The sequence below is a fragment of the Etheostoma cragini genome, chromosome 6 (genome assembly GCF_013103735.1).
Source record: "Etheostoma cragini isolate CJK2018 chromosome 6, CSU_Ecrag_1.0, whole genome shotgun sequence".
NCBI lineage: Eukaryota > Metazoa > Chordata > Actinopteri > Perciformes > Percidae > Etheostoma > Etheostoma cragini.
Genome location: NC_048412.1, coordinates 14690927 through 14711151, shown reverse-complemented (window position 1 = coordinate 14711151; position 20225 = coordinate 14690927). Strand labels below are relative to the sequence as shown.

Genomic DNA, 20225 nt, shown 5'->3' with positions numbered 1-20225 from the left:
TTAACTTAAATATTCTAGTGGAAAACGTTAACATGTTTTTTTTTGTAGACCCAATGCTTTATTTTTTAGAGTGCAGTAGATTTACAAATGCATAACATTTCTATATTATTGTGGTAGATTAAGGGGGAGTCTTAAAAAGATAAAATAATTGTTTCTTTGGGTGTTGCATGCAAAATATCACTGCAGTAGTAAATAGGCCTAACATGCAATGGTTAGATCTAAACATCATAACAGCTCAAATGCCTATGTTACACTTATATTGGCTATTTTTTTCCTCCTTACAACTTAAATAGTGATTGGTACTCACATCACATCCATGTAGAAGATAATTGTAGATTGTGAGGACAATCCCAGACCAAGTTGGAGAGAGGGAGAGAGGGGGAAAGAGTGTCAGTTCAGTAAAACACTTATTTTATCTATCTGTGACAGGACATATAATACAGAGTTGTTATAATAAATTACTTGTTATACTGCACATAAACAACTAGCCTACTAATGTATCATAGCGGATGGGCCTGAATCAGAGCATAACAGACCTAGCTCTTTGAATATATATTATATAGTGGCAGCATGCAGAAACAGTGTATGCAACCAGGTTACACTCTACCCAGATCACTTGTTTAAGTCAAAAATAATTCTGAAATAGATTTCTACTTCTGCCATCAGCATAATAAACAGACCAATATCATTTACACAATCCCGTCAGGATGACCTACCTGTTTAGCATTAACTGTGTTGCCTTGTTTATGATTATTAGGCGGTAGCATACTTTTGGTTTATAAAGTAAAGTAGTTGGGATCCATTATCTCTGGGTTCAACATACCTGACAGGCAGACATGTCTAACGATGTTTCATCATGTAGCCTACTCGACAGACTACTGTAGGCTAAGAGTCTAAGTTTCTTATTTTCCAGGTAGGCAAACAGCACAAACATCTCTGACCTCGTTGTGTTTGACATAATCCCTCTAAATACGGAGCAGTGGACTCTAAACGAACTGCCGTCGCGAGCACACGGGGAATGCAAAACGTTGCAGGACAGGTGTGTATGTGTAAACACAACAATAACGCCTAAGTAAGCGAGTCATACCTGAGCGGACAGATGTATCATCCTGGGTGTTTTCTCCACCTTTAATTAGTGGCCATAATTCCGGTGTTTCCCTTGAGAACAAGTTGGAGGCTACCGGTCAGGTTTCCACAGAGAGGCGGTGTCGCAGCTACAATGACGAAGCACTTAAGTAGGTGTTGGGTGGAGATCAGAGGTGGGAGCGTCACTTAAAAACCAGAGATGGAAGAAGTAAAAGTACCAAGTACTCGGTTACAACAAAAAATTCTGCGTAAAAGTGAAAGTACAAAAACATCAAAAAATATTACCACAAGTTAAAGTACGCGTTTTGTAGAATGGCTTATTAAGTAGGCCGAGTCCCAGTAACTCCATCACGTCTGCCACAACTTTACTCTGCAAGTAGACACATTTGTCTATAGCCTCCAAGGAGTAACTATTAGAAATAGATAGTGTAACCAATAGTTCCTAAATCAAAATAAATGGATTAATTATTGTTACTGTGTTTCTAGACTTAGATAATTAATAATTATTTAATAATAATTTTTTACTTTATTAATCCCACAAGGGGAAATTACAATTTACACTCCGCTGTAATTACACACAGGCCTGAATTACACACAGACCTGAATTACACTTTATGCTCAGTACCTATGCATGCACTAATGGAGAGGGATGTCAGAGGGAGTGGGCTGCCCATGGAACAGCGGCCCAAGCCTCGAGTTGGAGGTTCTGTGCCTTGCACAAGAGCACCTTGGCAGTACCCAGGAGGTGAACTGACACATCTCCAGCTCCCAGCCTACCACCATACTTTGGTCCGTATGTGGACTCGAACCCAACCCTCCAGTTCCTAACCCAACTCCCCACAGACTGAACTACTGGATTTTTTCATTGAGGGGAAAAGAGTAAAGTAGAGGAGCAAATTAAAAAATGTAACAAGGTAATTTTAAAAGTCTATATCAGACACAAATTATTATTCGTAGAAGAGTAATTTTACATGTTAAAATGTGTGTAGAGGGGATCTTTAAAAACTGCTTTATAAAATCATGGTGCAGCTGCATTTGATGACCTCAGATATCTCCTTCTAAAGCAGTGTGAATTCCCAGAAGGTGCCGCACACCTCCATCCAGCTGCAGCAGCTGGAACATCTGTCACAGTGTTACCTAAAACCTAGTAGCCATTGCTAACACTGTCCCAGTAGGTTAGTGAAATACATCTGGCCTTAAAGAGGTACTCGAGCAATTTAGTATTGCACTTCAATAAAGTTAGAAGTACTTTCAGTGCAACACAGTATATCCTGACTTTAAGTCCCTGTATGGGCCACACTCCTACACTTCCCATAGGCTGAAAATTAAAAAATCATCCTAAAAACTGTGCACTGATGCAGAAAATATCAGTGGTATTTATTTATTAATTTCTTTATGTAAGCTTATTGTCTGTTCAGATAGATAGATAGATAGATAGATAGATAGATAGATAGATAGATAGATAGATAGATAGATGGATAGACTGCAGTACCAATAAACTTCCATTTAACTTTTACATGCTGTTTATTCTCAAACTGAGGAAAACTCCTCTCTGCCACTATCGTGCTGAGCAGCTAGGATCCACCCAGTGCGATTAACTTCAAACACTTAACTCCAGCCTTCTGTGTGGAGATAAGAGCAACCGTCACCACATGCCAGCTCAGAGACATGCATGCACACCTCCAAACTAGTGTTGCTAAGGCATACTGAAGACATGTTGCCCCCTGTTGAATGTTTCTGTAATTGCTTCATGCAGGTTTTCTGCAATCATGAAAGAAATGGCAGAGTTAAATAGATAGATTTGCATATATTCACATAGCAACCCATTTTACATAAAAGTAAATAAGACAACAAAATATCAATTTGGGGTCTGTGTAAGTTTTAATGGTTAGTTTATTATGGACTGTATGTATGTATGTAGCATACTGCATGTAACAGTAGGCTACATACTTTGTAAGGGCAGCTGCACTAGGTAATGAGTAAAAAAGTAAGGGATTTGGAATGCAGCTGTTATATGGCGTGCCAAGGCTTGGAGCGTGTGTGGAGAAATCCAGGACATTTTGCATGAAGTACATATTAAGGCTTGTATGTTTGAGACCAATTACGTCATTGATGACACCTAAAGCCATAACACAGTTGAGAAATGATTGTTATTGAATAAAACCAATAATGCCACCCCTCTACATCATTTTCCTAGTCACACGAGCCATTTCACTACCCTCTGCCGGTTGAATCACTCCCACTTTCCACTTCCCAGTGTTAGAACACTTATGTTGCCCCTCCTGCCTGAAACAATTGGCTGATCACACACGTTTGATGGATTACTCATGTGAAGAAATAATTAAAGTAAACATCCTAAATGTTTGTCTTCTGTCCTGGCTGACCAAATGGACCACATCACTCACTAGACAGATACAGGTATGTTATACAATAATAGGCCTACTTATCAGAAAACACTACTGAGGCTATAAATGTAATAAATCTGCCTAGAATGTATATGTGGATGGGCCAGACCTTTAACACTGAAAAACTGTGGACATAAGTCTGGCAAAGCGAGACTAAATATAATATTTTGAATATTTTTACCACTTTGCCTTGCCATCTGACAGTCCTTTCCCAAGGGGAACTGAAGCCGTTCTCTTTAAGCCCCCAGACTCAATTGACATAAACAGTCCAGTTAATTTCCCCCTTCCCCCTGTCCTGACTTCCGTCTCAGGCCTAGCCCCACCCAACCCCTTCTGACTCATTATCGGAGCTAGTGACTGCACTGGTGCCACAGCACAAAGGGAGAGACTTTAGTGCTGTAATCCAAGGAGACGTGGAATTCCTTTGGCGCTTATCTTTTTTATAAATAAATTCGCTAAGAGGGTCTGAAAACTCGCTAAATCTAGTGAGAAAGTCGCAAGTTGGCAACACTAAGAAACAGGTTTATTATAAGGATCCATCCCATTAGCTGACACCTAGACGACTTGCTTTCTGGGGTCCAAAACGACTTTATATCAGATAAATCAGATAATAAACATTGCATGACACATAAGATAAAAGAACACAAGATAAAATGGAAACAACCAGAAAAACCCTAAGAAAAAAACATCTAGAAAACAAAATGACATTATACTACATTACATAGCTAACATCTAGGTTCACAGGGCAGTTCACCTCCTGGGCACTGCCAATGACCTCTTGAGCAAGGCACCAAACCCCCGACCATTCACTCACTCTGACATCTCTCCATTAGTGCACATAAAGGACCAAAGCATGTGTGTTTGTGTATTTCAGGCCTGTGTGTAGTGTGTAATAAAAACAGTGTGGACGTAAATGAGTGTAAATTGTAATTTCCCAATAGGGGATCAATAAAGAGTATAAATTAAATTAAATTAGGGAGCTCACAAAGACAAAGAAGGAAAACAATTTTGTCTTACAACAAAAGAAAATAAAACCTTAGGATAAAAAAAAATCTAGTTATGTTAAAATTTGAGTTTCATTTTAAAAGGGTTGTTACTTGGGAGATTATCCGTAGAAAATATAGCTCTTTAAATGAGTTATTTTCAGGTAATGAATTTTGGTAAGGCTGGAGTCATCTGCCCCCTACTGGCTCCTCTTGATAAATGAGTGGGGAGATCTAACATGTAATGTACATTATTGAAAATGAATGATGGTGTCTGAGTTCGAGTGAAATAAAGTAAGTACAAGGAGACCCGGAAGTGTAACAAAACAAAAACTCAGATGATCAATTGACAGATAGATGCATTTCAATACAGCCTTACATGGGGATCGAACCTACGATCTATGGATCTACATCACGCTTCCCTTATTTAACAGAAACAGTACAATTTCAGCAATTAAATCAAAATCTGACTAAATAGCAACTTCCAAACAATTAAACTTCATGGGTAATTTAGCATCTTTCTTATCTTTTTTTCACTTCCTGTTTTCTCTCATTTTTCTCCCCCCATGACCCCCTACGTGCCGGTGCATTTACGCCCCTGCAGAACTACAATACAACTGTCTTTGCTACACGCACATAACGCAACAACAATTTAATGTCATCTGCGTGGAAATTTTGAATCCATATGCTATTTTTTATATAGGCATGAAGACAATAAGTGTTTTTGTATTTTTCCACTGGTTGTTGATAATAGTAGGATGGTCCTTTCTACAGGCTGTCAGGCCGTAAATACAGCGCCAGAAATAATGACAATGGAGCTGAGTTTATCGGTCCCCACTGAGAGCTACTGAGAGCCGTGTAACGCAACCCCACGTTTGACCAGGAAGAAAGCTGGGCGGGTAGGATAACGACAGAACGCAGGAAGGAGCCATTCGGAAGAATGAAGTTATGACTTTAATATGGCTGATCAGGGTCCGTTTTTAACTTCGTGTATTATTTTCTATCTGTCCATCGGGGCCGCGATATTCCAAATTCTCGAAGAGCCAAATTGGAAAGCAGCCAGAGACGAATATCTCCTACAAAAGGAAAATATTTTGAAGAACCATGCCTGCTTAACAAAGGAAAGTCTGGATGAAATTATAGAGGTATGCAACTGTTTTGAATTGTGTGAAAGACGAAAAACAAGTTTGTCAGAGAGAAGTTGTGTCTTAAAGAAGGCACCTTAGTCTACTATCATTCTGTGAGTAGGTGAACTTTTGCGGTGATTGAACAGAGCTCCAATCAGCTCTCATAAAGTTATTAGGCAATGTCAAACGAATATATAGTACATTGGCTACCTTTATTACACTGTATTTCTTTCTTTTATATGTATTTTACATCAAAAGTATAAAATAGGCTATAGCCTATGGCCACGTTTACAACACAGAGAAATGAAGACGTGCTCCCATTTTTTTCTTCTTTTCTTTTGAACCACCACTCCCCACCCCCCAGCCTCAGGTAGCAAACAAAACAGAAGAAAACACGCGCACATTAGGGGAAGTATTATAAGAGGAGAAGAAGCTTTAGACTGTGTTAAACTGGAGCTACATCTTGAGAGACAGCCTCATATCCACGTTTGTTAGCGCGCAGGAATGCTGCGAGCATTCATGATGTAAACAGCACATGGACGGTGGTGTGCTGAGCGTGAATGCGCATGTCTCCTTCAACCCCAAAAAATGTGAATGTTTCCACAAGGTGTGTCCGCTTAATGGCTCTGTGAGTTGTGATGTTGATAGGGAAATAAGTCGCAATACAGTTTTTTAAAGAGCGTGTGTTACTTGTGTGCTTAAGGGAAAGTAGCAGCAAGCGTTGTAGTAGTTCAGTATGATAGTGGGCTTAATTGAGACTTTATTGTGTTTCCTCTCCCAGATAGTGTCACGGGCTGCGGGCCAAGGTGTGACCATCACTGGGGACAAACAGCGCAAAACATGGGACTGGTCGAACTCGGTCATCTTTGCTGCCACCATTGTCACCACTATTGGTTTGTATGACAGCTACAATATTTACCACCGCTATGGCTGGTATTAGTTTTGTTTACTGATTTCATTTACAAGTTATTTATTTATTTATTTAGACTACGTTTTGTGTGTCGTAATGTACTATTTCAGCCATTTCATAAGTGTATTTGGCGAAAACTATATGACAGAAAAAAGTGCAATACTACTTTGTAATAAGATGAATACTGTATTAATGCTTAATACAGTCAAAAAGAACAAAACATTTTTTTTTCTGAACTCCTTTTGAAACCCCTGTCCCCGTTTCATGATTTAAATCACTTACTGCACATTTGATGGCTTACAATATTACCTTCTTAAAGAACAAATATTATATAAAAGCTGCAATTCTTCGTGTTCATTTGTAATTGGATTAATGGATTAATGGATTAATTGTAATGGATTTGTAAATGATCCCGTTGCAAGTGATCTCTTTGGAGAAGTCTTTTTGCAAAATGAACATCCACGCAAGTTTTGAAAAACAAAACAAAGCATAAGTAGGAGTTGATTTCTAAATAATACTGTTTTATGAAGCACTTAATGGGCCAAAATTCATTTCTGATCTTTTGCCATTATGAACCAGACCTGTCAGGTTGTCAGGGAGCGGTCTGCTTTCTGTTTTTATTCACCACATATCTGGAACAAACTCCCAGAAAGCTGCAGATATACTGCCACTCGGTTTTGTTTTTGTTTTATTTTTAAATAAAGGCTGAAGATTTTTTTTTAGTTGATGCCACCTTTCTTTAAATTAAGTAATTGTTCATTTCTAACATTCCAATCTTCTGTTTTGGCTTGTTTTAATTTCCATTCTCTTCAATGAATGTTTTTAATTGCCCCTTAAAGTTTTATGTAAAGAACTTTGAATTGCCTTGTTGCTGAAATGTGAAACATAAATAAAGTTGCCTTGCCTTTCCTAAAAGGAGGCTACCCAGTAGCCAATTAATTTCAACCTGGCAACCTAAATTGTACCATTATGGCTTTATTTCCCATCTAAAGGATTGATAAATTACTTATTAACCATAAACAAACTTTGTATGAACCTTAATAAAATACTTCCTGTAATCTTTCAGGGTTGTGCGTTAATGTATCCTTGTCTACAGGTTATGGTAATGTTGCTCCCAGGACTCAAGGTGGTCGTGTATTCTGCATCCTGTATGGTCTGTGTGGGATCCCCCTGTGTCTGGTATGGATAAGCGAGCTGGGCTCCTTCTTTGGAGACCGGGCTAAACGTCTGTCCCAGGTTCTGATCCGTAAAGGCGTTTCAGTGGTAAGAATCTGACTGAAAGCTGGAGTTAGTGTCTGAATACTGTATTAAACAGCAGCTCCGTCAAGTTATTTTAAGATACATAAAATATGTTAAGAGTTTCTTTTTCTCCCTTCTGTCAGAAAAAGGTCCAGTTAACCTGCACAGTCCTGTTCTTGTTATGGGGGCTGTTCGTGCACCTGGTGATCCCTCCATTTATTTTCATGTCTCTGGAAGGATGGAGCTACCTGGAGGGCTTCTACTTCTCTTTCATCACACTCACAACGGTTGGTTTTGGAGATTATGTGGCAGGTATGTTTGACCCATGGCTCATCTCAGGTTAATGTTTCTCTGAAGTTACTTTGTGAAATTCTTAGTTATAAATGTAATGCCGGTGCATTGCCTCTCGTTTCAGGTGTAAATCCAAACATTGAATACCCCAGACTGTACAGAGTGTTTGCAGAGTTATGGATTTACATGGGCCTTGCCTGGCTGTCTCTGTTCTTCAGCTGGAACGTCCACATGGTTGTGGAAGCCCACAAGGTGCTTAAGAAAAGACGACACAGGCACAGACAATTGGAACCCAAGCCTGTGGAGGAGAAGCACAACCCAAAAGTAAGACCATCTGTCATCGACATCTTCAACTTTCTATCAGAGAAGGAGGAAGACTACAGCACCGTCATCAAGAAAATTGGAACCTCGGCATATATAAGAAAGCCTGCAGAGAGCATAAATCGCTCCAAGAGCTGCAGTGACATCTTGGCCACCGACATCCAGACCCTGGATCACTCGCCTCGGCAGAGGCGTGTGCTCAGCGTCAGTCAATTGTTCATAAAGCCAGAGGCTGTCGTGGAAGAAGGTGAACACGAGGCGCGTCCTCAAATACAAGAAAGCGACGGAGACACTAAACCTGCAGAATGTGTGAGGACAGATAATCAGGAGAACAAGGACAGTTGTGCATTTGATTCAGAAGCTGCTGGTATCTTATTCACTGTACCGACCAAAGGTGTGAAAAAGAAAAGGGTACAGCATCCTGGTGGTGGACGGACTAGGTTTACCACAACAAAGGTTGCAGAGGAAGATTTGTTATCGGATAAAGATGAAAAAGGGTAAAAGATGTTTTCTAAAACGTCCATTTCCTTTACCAAAATTGTTGCTGTCTTGTGTGAGTTTTATATGAAAATATTATAAATGCTGTTATTTTTCAAGAAACATGGATACACAATGACAGTTAGATGGTTTCCTGTGTTGAAATGACATGGGCCAGTGTCTGTATCAGGTAAAATAGGACTCTTCTTTTGCAAACGGTGAATCAATATCACAAATCTATCCAAATAATTTCTTACAACATTTCTATTTGTTAACAGTATTAACCCAAGATACAAAAATACACTGACTATTTCAAATCACAACACATAGCTTTGTGGAAAACCGTGCCAATTAGCAACTTTCCCTCATAGGGAGCGGCTACAGCGGAGGCTATAAGCATATGGCCGTCATCAGCGTACTCCTGGCTCACCACCGGCTTCTCTGAATGAATGTTCTTGATCCGGATGACCTGGAGAAAACATGAAGAAAATTGTCAGGCAAATTACAATTACAATGCTGATATATCATTTCATAAAAAAATAAAATAAAAAAAACACTAACCTCGGAGCCGGGTGGATCTTCAGGGTCATACATTGACAACTTCATGCCATTTGGATGACAACCAAGCCATATGTCACCTGTCCTGTGGTCCACCTCAATGTTATCACAGAGTGAGCCAACAGCTACAGACTGGTTGGAAAGATTACATAGCGTCAACTGATGATTATGTTCTGTCCTCTAGGATTACTGATACAAAGTGTAGGGTGAAGCATGACGGCATTGAGGCTTAAAAAGTCAGCAGTCTCAACAGGCTGTTAAGGAAAGCCAGCTAAGTGATCAGGTTGGAACTGTACAGTGTGGGGGCAGTGGCAGAGAGGAAGACGAGGGACAAAAGAAATCAAAGCCATCTTGAATTACCCTCTCAGTGTCTCTGCAACGAGCTGTGGCAGATTGGCAGCTCGTTGCAGAAAGAAAGATCAAGGACAAGGTCAAAAGCCTGGGAGTTGTTCCTCATCCATGTCGACGGTTAAAAGAGAGAGGATGTTGTTTGATGTACATTTTAGATTTTTGATATATAAATAAAACACATTTGGATTGATGTTAAGCTTCGTTGTTCTTGTTCTGTTGTACGTATATTAGTGTGTAAGTTCATTGAGAGAACAAATAAATTCCTAGTACGTGTTCAGATGCTCAGCCAATAAAGCGGATTCTGATACAAGTTTTAGCCATGACAGTAGACGTTGCTGCAAATAAGCTACAGATTCTAAAAACATGGATGCTACACACACACATTGTCAACCCGTCAGCACAGAAGATGTATAAAATCACCACAGTTTTAGGGTGGGCACTCAAGATTAGTGTCAACAGTTCAGAATCCAACACAATGTTTCCCTTAATGTTCCTGACTTATAGCATTAAATAAGGGCCAGAAAAGTGTTTTACAGGACATCATAACTTCACAGTGATGTTGACCTTTGGCCTTTTAGATATGAAATATCATAACTTCATAATTTTATCGTATTAGTCATTTGAGTGAAACTGTGTCATAATTAGCACATTCATTTTGAGTTATGGGCACAAATGTGTTTTGTGAAGTCACACCAACCACCAAATTTTAATCAGTTCATCTAAGTGTAGATGTGTGCAGAGAACCTGAAAACATTCACTTCACTTTGTTTTCATTCCACTCATGGAAACAGACACATTTTATAATCAAACCACAAATTATTTGCCAAATTAAATTGCATATCCATGATTAGAAAGGAGCCAGATGAAGACAAAATCTTATTTTACCAGCCCCTTTCTCAAATGATACAACAAACAGAAAAAGATAGACTGTCGGTCAGTTAACAGTCAATTTTCCAGAGAAACTTAGAAAACTTAAAGCAGGTGTGAAGGTACAACTAAATCCACCTACCAACACCTCCGAGACTCATTGATCTGTTCATTGATAATCTTCTTTACTAAATTTGTACAATGTAAGAACAACAATTTAAAGTCTCAGAGGGGGATTTCCAATCTTTATGTCAAGTTAAGCTAAACTGGCTGCTGGCTGTATGGTCATATTTAAGGGATGAAAGAGTAGTATCAAATAAGCATATTTTCAAAAATGAAGCGTAGAAATGAGCGTAGAAAATAAGAAAAAGTGAATTACCTTAAGATGCACTAATTGTTCCCCTTCTTTTCTCTCATAAACGTCGATCGCATGGTCAAGAATGTCTGAAATATAAATATACCTGTAAAGGAACAAAAACAATCGCTGTTTTATTATTTTAGTGATGCAAAGAAAACATACTGCTGTGGAAATACATTCAGTTCTTAAAGCATGCAGTGACTGCTGGAATGAATTGTAAATAACCGTTTGTCAGGTGATATGTTGATGCCATTAGCAGACATAAAGCCATCCGCTGCCACCCTCACTTCCTTTGGACTGTAGTACACTACATCACACCACGGGAGACCCAGGAGGACAGTCAGAAAGTGGAGCGCTTCGTTGGGAAAGGAGTGATCATTTGTGGCGTAGAAGCTCTCTACTCCAACTGCAACAATGTCATTGACACTAAAAGATAAAAAGCATATAGAGATTGTTAAACGTAAACATGTGTGACAGTGGGAATGATTTATTGTACAGTACATACCTGTGGAGTAGAGGGTGGGTAATAGTTTTTAGGTGCACAAGTGTGTTCTCCTCCACAAAATGAAAGATCTCCACTTGGCTTTTGTGCTGCGGGTGATTGACCACAAACAGGTACACAGAGTCATCTGCAAACAAACATCAATGTGCTGTGTATTATTCATAACCTTTAGAATATAACAATCACGCACATTTCTCTCTGGACCTCACATCATGGTTGGATAAAAACATTTCTGTCAGTGTCTGACCCGTGCTTTACTGTTTTGCTTAAAGTAGTAATGCCTAATCTTTCAGTCCTGGTTTAAATACCGACACATGAGGCTGTTAACTGTTAACAGTGAGTGTGTTTTAACCAACTAAATAAACTGACTAGAAAGTACATTCCCACTTAAATCAATATAGCAGAACGGTCAGAGTGGCGGCCAGTTTTATGTGTAATGTTATGTGTACTGTAGCACCATGTGGCGTGGGGGCTAGCGGAGTGAGCGAGCTAGCTTACTAGCCAGCCAGTCGTCCGCTTTGCATTGGTTACAGGAAATGAGTCCAACAGCGGGCTGGGTCTAACTCCTCCTCACTCCCTGCTGCCACAGAGAACCTCCCCAACTGCAGCCCACTCTTCTCTCAGCGAGCTGCAATAAACTTTATGGCCCCACTGACTTGTGTTGTCACCATGACAATTTTTTTTGTTTTGCTCTAGTCAAAGGACCATGGCAAACAGCTCAATGTTCTTTCTATCCAATTTTATTTTTATGTTTCTAACAATGCAGATCCCAGAGAAATGACCATTGTCTATTTATGTAGACACATGGTTGATAAACAATCGCAGTTAACGTTAACCTCTGTGACAATAACAGCGTGTTTCTTGTGGCTGCTTTACAATTAAAAAGCCCCCTCCCGGTGTTTGTCTTGTTGGTGTCTTTTAATGTGAAGCAACAGCAGTGGACAATGTTGGGTTAGCATCAGCCACTCTGACATGGCTGTAAATGACTATGCAGTTAACAGTTAAATCTGATATCAATGAGATCAAAGTTCAGACAGTAACACTGGATAACATACTGCATCCCCGGGAATAAAATTCCCTGTACGTGTGAAGACAATTTTAACCCCTCATAGCAATGGCATAATCAACCACTACCGACAAAAGATAGTGAAAGTAAATACATTTAATATTGCAAAAATGAAGACCATTAATAAAAGCAAACACCTGGTTTGATTTCATGGAAATATTAAATATTCTAACTTTAAAAATGTTTTTTAATTCTTATGAAATGTATTTTCCTTATTTCTAATTAGTTGTTATTATGTTCTATTCTGTACACCAATACACACTGCTAAAGAAGAGCTAAGCAACCATGAATAAAATTCAAATCTCTGGGGCAGCAGAGTAAAATTCTTAAATACTATATTTTTAATCCATTTTACTTCCTCCAAGGGTCCTCCAAAACCTGGTAAGTAATATAAATACGACCCAAAACTTATAAATCCAGGTATCCTCCATTTATTTTTTTATGAAAGTATGTTGGGTCTTGTAACCTATAATTACAAACTAGTAAACACAAGAGGTTTGCTCACCAATCTGCTGTACCAATAAAGGATGGCAGTATTGCATATCTGCAAGGCGTTGTTGCGTGAGTCAACAAATTCTTTGCCAGGTCCATTCAAGAAAATCTGTGGTTGTAACAACTGGTTTTTTCACTCTGTCCCTTGCTCTTTAATTAGCTGGATTACTGTATACTGTGACATTTTGCCTTTATTGTTCTTTGACAGATTACAGCAAGTGCCAGAGACTCACTTCCAGTTAATTTCCTTTGGTACGCATTAGATGAGAGTTCATAACAACCACAGTGTCTTAAAGACATATTTTTATGTAAACTGGAATTGGAACGTTATGTCTTATCTTTTGTAATTTTTAAGTCTTTTCAAGCCTTTTTTGCATCATTTGGTCCAAGTATAAAGTATACACTTCACACAATCTTTCATTTAAAAAAAAACAACTAATTAAGTGTGATAATGTCATGCACAGATGCATGTTTATGTTGATGTATAGTTGTATAGAGATGTGTATAGGCTTCTTCAACAGGTTTAACCAGCCCTTGTCTTCCCCACCCTCACCACACCCATCTCTCCTTCCTCCCTCTACACACCTCCCCCATGACACCACAATACCCCCCTCCTCCTCCCCCACCTCAATACAATCCCCAACTCACAACACCACAGACCAGGTCAGAGGATACCTGAGGAAGCTCCGGCCCAGGAAAGCACCAGGCCCGGATAAAGTGTGTCCGAGACTAAAGACCTGCGCTGCAGAACTAGGGGAACCACTACAACGGATCTTCTAGCCTGCAGCCAGGGAGAGTGCCCACCCTCTAGTAGACCTCCTGCATTGTCCTGGTTCCCAAGAAGAACAGGCCCAGTGAGGTGAACGACTGCCATCCGGTGGCACTCACTTCACACTCTTCCTCAGCCTCCTCACACCCCAGGTACAACACGCCCAGGGCTGCCTACAGTTGTGTACCAGCCAGATGTTGGTGTGGAGGATGCCATCCTCTACATTCTACACCAAGTCCATTCCCATCTGGATAAAAGAAGAGGCAGAGTAAGGATCCTCTTCTTGGAGTTCACCAGTGCCTTTAATACCATCTGCCCCCCTATACTTCAGGACAAACTGAACAGGATGGGAGTGGACCCCTATCTGGTAGACTGGATCAAGGATTACCTCACTGACAGGCCACAGTATGTCAGGCTGAAGGACATCATGTCTGACACTACGGTCAGTCCCTCATCTCTTCACCCTGAACACCCTGGACCTCTGTTACAACTCGGAGCTGTGTCACATCCAAACGTACACAGATAACACAGCCATCGTTGGGTGTATCAAGGGTGACAGGGACGAGTATCGGAGTCTGGTGGGGGACGTTGCTCTCTGGTGTCACACTAACTGCCTACAACTCAGCACCTCTAAGACAAAGGAGCTGGTCACTGACTTTGGGAGGTCCAGACCAAGACCGCAACCACTCCTGCTAGGGGGAGTTGAGGTGGAGGCTGTGCAATCATTCAAATACCTCAGGCTGTGGCTGGATAATAAACTGGACTGGGCAACACACACCAGCCACCTGTACAGGAAGACACAGAGAAGGTTTTACTTCCTGAGAAGATTGTAGTCTTTCGACATCCGCAGCAAACTGCTGTTGTTTTCTTTTACCAGTTTGTGGTTACCAGCGTCCTCTTTTATACTGTGGTGTGCTGTGGGGGCAGCATATCCAAGAAGGACCCTTCAAGACTGGATAAACTGATGAGGTGGGCCGGATCTGTGGTCAGCATGAAGCTTGACTCACTGGTGATGATGGCAGAGAGGAGGACACTGGACAAACTGCTGGACATAATTGACAATGCCACTGTCACTAGGAAGCCAGTTCAGAGGAAGGCTGCTCCTTCCCAGGTGTTGGACCAACAGACTCAAGAACGCCTTTGTCCCTATGCCATCATACTCTACAACTCCTCACTCAGGGGGAGGAGGAAATAGGGTAAAGAGCACAGAACAGAACAGGAAGAAAGGAAAGGAGTGGTAGCCACTCTTTCACTGTGCAATTAATTAATTAATAATCTACTCACATAGATACCTGGACACTCTAACTGCTCTTAACTGCTAATTTATGTTAAAGGTCTTTTCTAGCTAAAATGTTATTGTTTTTGTTAATGTTATACTGTATTTTCTCTACTGTATTTTTTACACCTCTTTATTTTCTATGCATTTTTTTTGTTCGCTGCTGAAGTCTGTTGCTGGAAATTCAATTTCCTTGCATGAGTCATCACAAAAGTATCAATAAAGGGAAGTCTAAGTCTATAGAGATGTTACACCTGACTATTTAGCTCCTCCCTCTGAATTATAACCGCTAAGTGTCAAAACTGGTCTCACATCACATCTCAATATTCTTGGACAATTATGTACAATCACTTGGTGGAATAATTTATAAGCTATATGTACAGTGTATTTGTTCACTGCTGATACTTATAATCACACTGTACTTATTTATGTTTGTACTGTATACTGTATGTTGGCACTGCACTACAGTAGAATTTTAACAAACCATTTGAAACAATTTTTTAACCTAATCTTATTTGTAACCTATTGCACTTACTTCTATTTAACGTTTTTATTTATTTTTTATTGTAGCTAGTATGTTACTTTATACACTCATTGACTTGCTCTTTGTTACTCTTATTTTTACCTTCAATTGGACTGTGAGAAAGTACAACTAAAAAGTATTCTAATTCTGATGATTCAGATGTGTACTTTACCTGCTTCATCGATGTATACACTAATGCCGTGTGGGTTGAAAGAGCTGAGGTCGAGCTCTCCTTTGATTTGCAACTCCACTGGAGTTGGCTTTGGGTGCAGCAGATCCAAAACGTAGATTTTCCCCGGTTCATCGGAGAATGAAGGCATTCCAGGATAGTTCAACCCCTGAGTGGGAAACACTGCATGTAAGATGTTGGTGCAGATCAATGATTTTGCTTATCATAACTAATTGAAAACAGTTCACATATAATTTAACATAATGAAAAAGATTATGTTAAACTGGGGTAGGCACTTTATTTTTGAAAAATCACTAGTAACCTTTTCGCATGTTGTAATTCAAAAGGTCTCAGAGACAACCAGAATTCTACACCTCCTCCTTGCCTCTGTGTTCAGGCTTTAGTTGGTCTGCAAATGCCGATGCACATTCACATGCTTCTGTTTACGGTGGACAAAGATTTAGGGCTGCAGCTAATTCAAGCCTAAACTATTAGCTAAGAGACTTTACTATAAAGGAACGAAATTTTGTAAAATCAGTAGTCCAGTTCATTTACCAGTACAGCGGACATTTGCCGTGAAAACAGTTTGAGATCTGTGCTTTCATTTTCTCAAAGGCAGAGCATGATCCCCTGGGCTCTGTTTACACTTATTACACTTTACTTTAATACTTTAAGTACATTTTTCTAATGACACTTAAATTCCTTTCCTTAAGTTACAGTTTCAATGCCGGTCTTATACTTGTAACAGTTATTTCTAAAGTGGAATTAGTACTTAAGTAAATGATATAACTAGTTCCGAGGGAGGACAGAGAGGGGAGAGGAAGAGCCGCAGGAGGTGGTCTCGCTCTACATTATATTCTGACTTTTTTTTTATCCTACTTCCTGCAGCTTTAAAGATTTATGCAGTCTTGCATTGCCAGACCTTCCTCCACAGTGCTGCACAGGAGGGTCTGGCTAGTCTACATTGCATTCCAGGATGGAAAAAAACATACTCTGGTTTATTGGCATATTTTAAAAGCAATCACAATGGTCGTGGGCATTGCCCCAGTGCCGCTGCAAAACAGCCTCGGGAAGGGTGGATCACGTGTAGCCTACTTGCAAAAATGTTTTAGTCATGCAACAGAAAACTCAAATTCTAAAGATAGTTTAGCTAGCTCAATTTACCCTGCAGAGACCTGAGGTGCAGTTAAGCTTTATTTATGGTTGTTAGGAGGCTCCACCTAGCCTACATAAATGGCCTGTTTACTTGTGTGTTGGTGTGTGTGTGGGGACTGTGTGGTGGCATGGAGAGGGATGGCAAATAGCTTCAGAGCGAGAGTCATAGTGGGAGAAACAAAGTGTCTCTCCTGTGCTTTCTGACCAGAGGGAAATCTGTAGCAGAGAAAGTCAACTCTTTCCTTGATTCCATGTAAATGATTGTTTTCAGGAAATGAGTAGAGGGAGATGCAATGCCACCAATCCAGAGCCAAGCATAGGGTCGGTATCTCCACGTGTGTAGCTACGCCGTAGATTTTACGCAGAAGTATAAATCACGCTTGAACCATAGTTCTCATAAATTGATTTAAAATTACAACACAAAGAAAGCGGAAGGTAGTGGACATCCGGCTGAAAAGAAGTACATCCGGCGGAATTTCAAGCGGCACCGGAGCAATCCCGGCAGCGGAACGTCATGGATATACTTGTAGACTAAGATTTATGCAACTATGCAAACATTTTAATGACATACTGTGCTTAGAAAGGCCAGTCCATCTCTTAGTATTGTGATATCCTCTGCCCCATATTCTGCACAAAACAAAAAAGAAGCTGGTTATACATTACCACACTGCTGAAGCTTGACGTAATGTCAGTAAACTGGACTTCAAGCTCTTCATGTGAGGTCGCATTTTACAAGTCCAGAAACATGTTTAAGTTAAAGAAAATATAGACATCTCAAATCCAAACATTAAGACACAGACATAAAGTTAAAAATTAGTACCAATATTCTTTAAATAATGACAGTTGAGGTGTTTCACAGGCACATCTCTGGAAGTGAGGGCCATTTGCCTGCAGAGAAAATGTCAACATGACAAAGTATTTCATAGGAAAACCAAACAGATCTTGCCAGTCAAAATCTCTCATTTGCAGTGCTAGCGTAGGCTAGTAAAAACTTGGAGTCTCCTCCTGCATTCTCATACCTTACCTATGAAACAGCTGGCAACTTTGATAAGCTGTACTAAACCTCTTTTATAGCTCCACATATGGTCTCTAATTTACTGCTAAAAACAGTAAACACTTACTTTAGTTGAAAAAATCGGTTTCCAATGAAAGCTGCAATAGCAGCAACAGCAGCAGCAGCAATTACTTTCTTCATGGCAGCCATGTTTAGAAGTTAAAGGTGTAAAGGGAAGCCTTCCAGAGTGCATTTACATAGTAGCACCAGAGATGGCGCTAGAGCTTGTACCCAAGAAGCACTATCACATGTGTTCTATGTCGCAATTATTCCAATAAAAAAAAAAGTCTTACCCAGCAAGAGATATGGATATGGCAAGCCTGCTTGTCACTTCATTATTTAAGTAATCCCACAACGTGTCAGCACACACCTTGTAATTAAATATTTGGGCCTAAAGATGAAAAAAATACTACATTTACATGTAGTTAGAAAAGTACATATGATTTACACAAAAAATGTCTATTAAAATAATTTTTTATCAAGCATCCTTTAAACCTGCCAGATTAATACACAATCATTTTGTGTTCAATCATCTGCAAAACTTATGAAACTTTTATTGAACCACTGGACAAATGACAGTTGCAGCACGACTCTCGTTTTACTTACATTCAATACACCAAAACAAATGTAACAATAGCAATTAAGACAAGTAAAACATTCAGTTACAAACGATGCATCTGTACAGATTTCAAAATTTCACGCGACCAGTAAACATATTATTTTCATGATTCACAGTAAAGCAAATGTTTGATTCAAAATTATGTTTTAGCACTTATTGCAGAGTAGTTCAAGTACCAAGGTAGTTCAGTGACTTCTGTGTCTGAAACCACTTTCAAATGTGCCGTTGTAACCAGGGCGTATTACTATACTGTAGAATCAGGTAAAGGCAACGCATCTACCTTCCTCCAGCTCCTCCTAGTGGATCTTCAGACACTCTTTTGTGAGTTTATTATCAGATCCTGTCTAGTACAACAGGGACAAGCATGTGTTATGGGATAATTGCCTACTTCAAATCACAGCACAGGGCTTTATGGAACACAGTGCCAATGAGCAACTTTCCCCCGTAGGTAGCTGCTACAGAGGAGCCAAGGAGCACTTGGCCGTCGTCGGCGTACACCTGAGACACGACCGGCTGATCAGAATGAATGTTCTGGATTTTGATGACCTTAAGAAGACATAATCATGAGAAAGGAGGATAGCTAGATGAATATGGATAATTAGATCTTCTGTTTAGGTAAGCAGAATATGGAAGATAACGGCAAAATAAAATGTATATTGTTACGTTGTCAGGCCTCTCACAAGTGAAGGAACAAACCTCTGATCCAGGCGGGTCCTTGGCATCAGACATTAAAAGTTTCCATGCGTTGGGGTGACAGCCTAGCCACAGGTCACCAGTTTTAGGTTCAACCTCCACATTGTCACAGAGTGAACCCACAGCCACTGCCTGGTGACGTGTCACAGACAAGGTTATGGTTATATATGCATCTTGGTATCTTGACTTAAAGAACAATTCTACCATAACCTGTTTTTCTTCTTAACTACCTTACGGTTTAGCATCAGTGTTAGTTTTGCAGCATTTTAATCTCATTACATGAAGAATATTTGCTGTTTGTGTCTACTGTTATGTGTATTTTTTAAGTAAATGTTTCAAAATAAAATCCATGTATTGATACTTTAAGTTACCTCCAGTGAAGATGTAAAGTCATAGCCTTTACCAACTGTATTAGACATAAATCAATTTCCTTTATCATTTAACATTATTGTAAAAACTGTCACATTTAACATTAAAAGGCATGGACAATGTAAAAACAATACTCAAATAATGCTGGAAGTTTCCTTTAAAGGATGTGGTCTTTGCAAAAAATAATTCTGAAAGTCATGTCAACTAGAGATGGGTAATAAGTTAACATCTGTTGATTTTAGCTAATATAATCACATTGTGTTGTTTCCTAAATAGATTCCTCCCCTAATTTCTTTAATTAAAACATAAATAACTACTGGACAATATTGGAAAATTACTGACATCCTGATGATTTATATCATGATATCCATTTCCTCCATGCTTTCTAGCCTTAAATGCCATCAGATTAAGAAATTTAGAAATAATTCTTATATTTTACAAATACTGTATAGTGTAATATTTGTATAATAAAAATATATATATATATATATATACAGTGGGTACGGAAAGTATTCAGACCCCTTTAAATGTTTCACTCTTTGTTTCATTGCAGCCTTTTTCCAAA

General features: G+C 39.5%; 4 protein-coding genes across 4 annotated transcripts in view; 1 reads left to right on the top strand and 3 right to left on the bottom strand.

Moving 5' to 3' along the window:
• LOC117946871 (protein 4.1-like) overlaps positions 1-960 on the bottom strand; it is a 34864-nt gene extending 33904 nt beyond the window's left edge. The window contains exon 1 of the mRNA XM_034875320.1: positions 942-960. The gene's annotated coding sequence lies outside the window, so the exon portion shown is untranslated. The remainder of the gene's footprint in view (positions 1-941) is intronic.
• A 4160-nt stretch (positions 961-5120) lies between these two features.
• kcnk5b (potassium channel, subfamily K, member 5b) lies at positions 5121-9055 on the top strand. Its single transcript, XM_034874569.1, has 5 exons — positions 5121-5619; positions 6383-6494; positions 7608-7774; positions 7894-8062; positions 8166-9055. Exons 1-5 carry the CDS (start codon positions 5434-5436, stop codon positions 8861-8863), a joined length of 1332 nt encoding a protein of 443 aa, XP_034730460.1. The 5' UTR covers positions 5121-5433; the 3' UTR covers positions 8864-9055.
• Positions 9056-9067: 12 nt separating this feature from the next.
• LOC117946429 (serum paraoxonase/arylesterase 2-like) lies at positions 9068-18222 on the bottom strand. The gene is made up of 9 exons (XM_034874572.1): positions 18047-18222; positions 17746-17813; positions 17497-17552; positions 15774-15939; positions 11479-11602; positions 11199-11399; positions 10995-11076; positions 9401-9529; positions 9068-9308 (listed from the first exon to the last, which is right to left on the bottom strand). The coding sequence occupies exons 1-9, from the start codon at positions 18127-18129 to the stop codon at positions 9147-9149; spliced, it is 1071 nt and encodes a 356-aa protein (XP_034730463.1). The 5' UTR covers positions 18130-18222; the 3' UTR covers positions 9068-9146.
• Positions 18223-18558: 336 nt separating this feature from the next.
• LOC117946428 (serum paraoxonase/arylesterase 2-like) overlaps positions 18559-20225 on the bottom strand; it is a 5293-nt gene continuing 3626 nt past the window's right edge. The window contains exons 8-9 of the mRNA XM_034874571.1: positions 19295-19423; positions 18559-19144 (exon numbers count right to left, since the gene is read on the bottom strand). Coding sequence (XP_034730462.1) covers positions 18983-19144; positions 19295-19423 — 291 coding nt within the window. The 3' untranslated portion in view covers positions 18559-18982. The remainder of the gene's footprint in view (positions 19145-19294; positions 19424-20225) is intronic.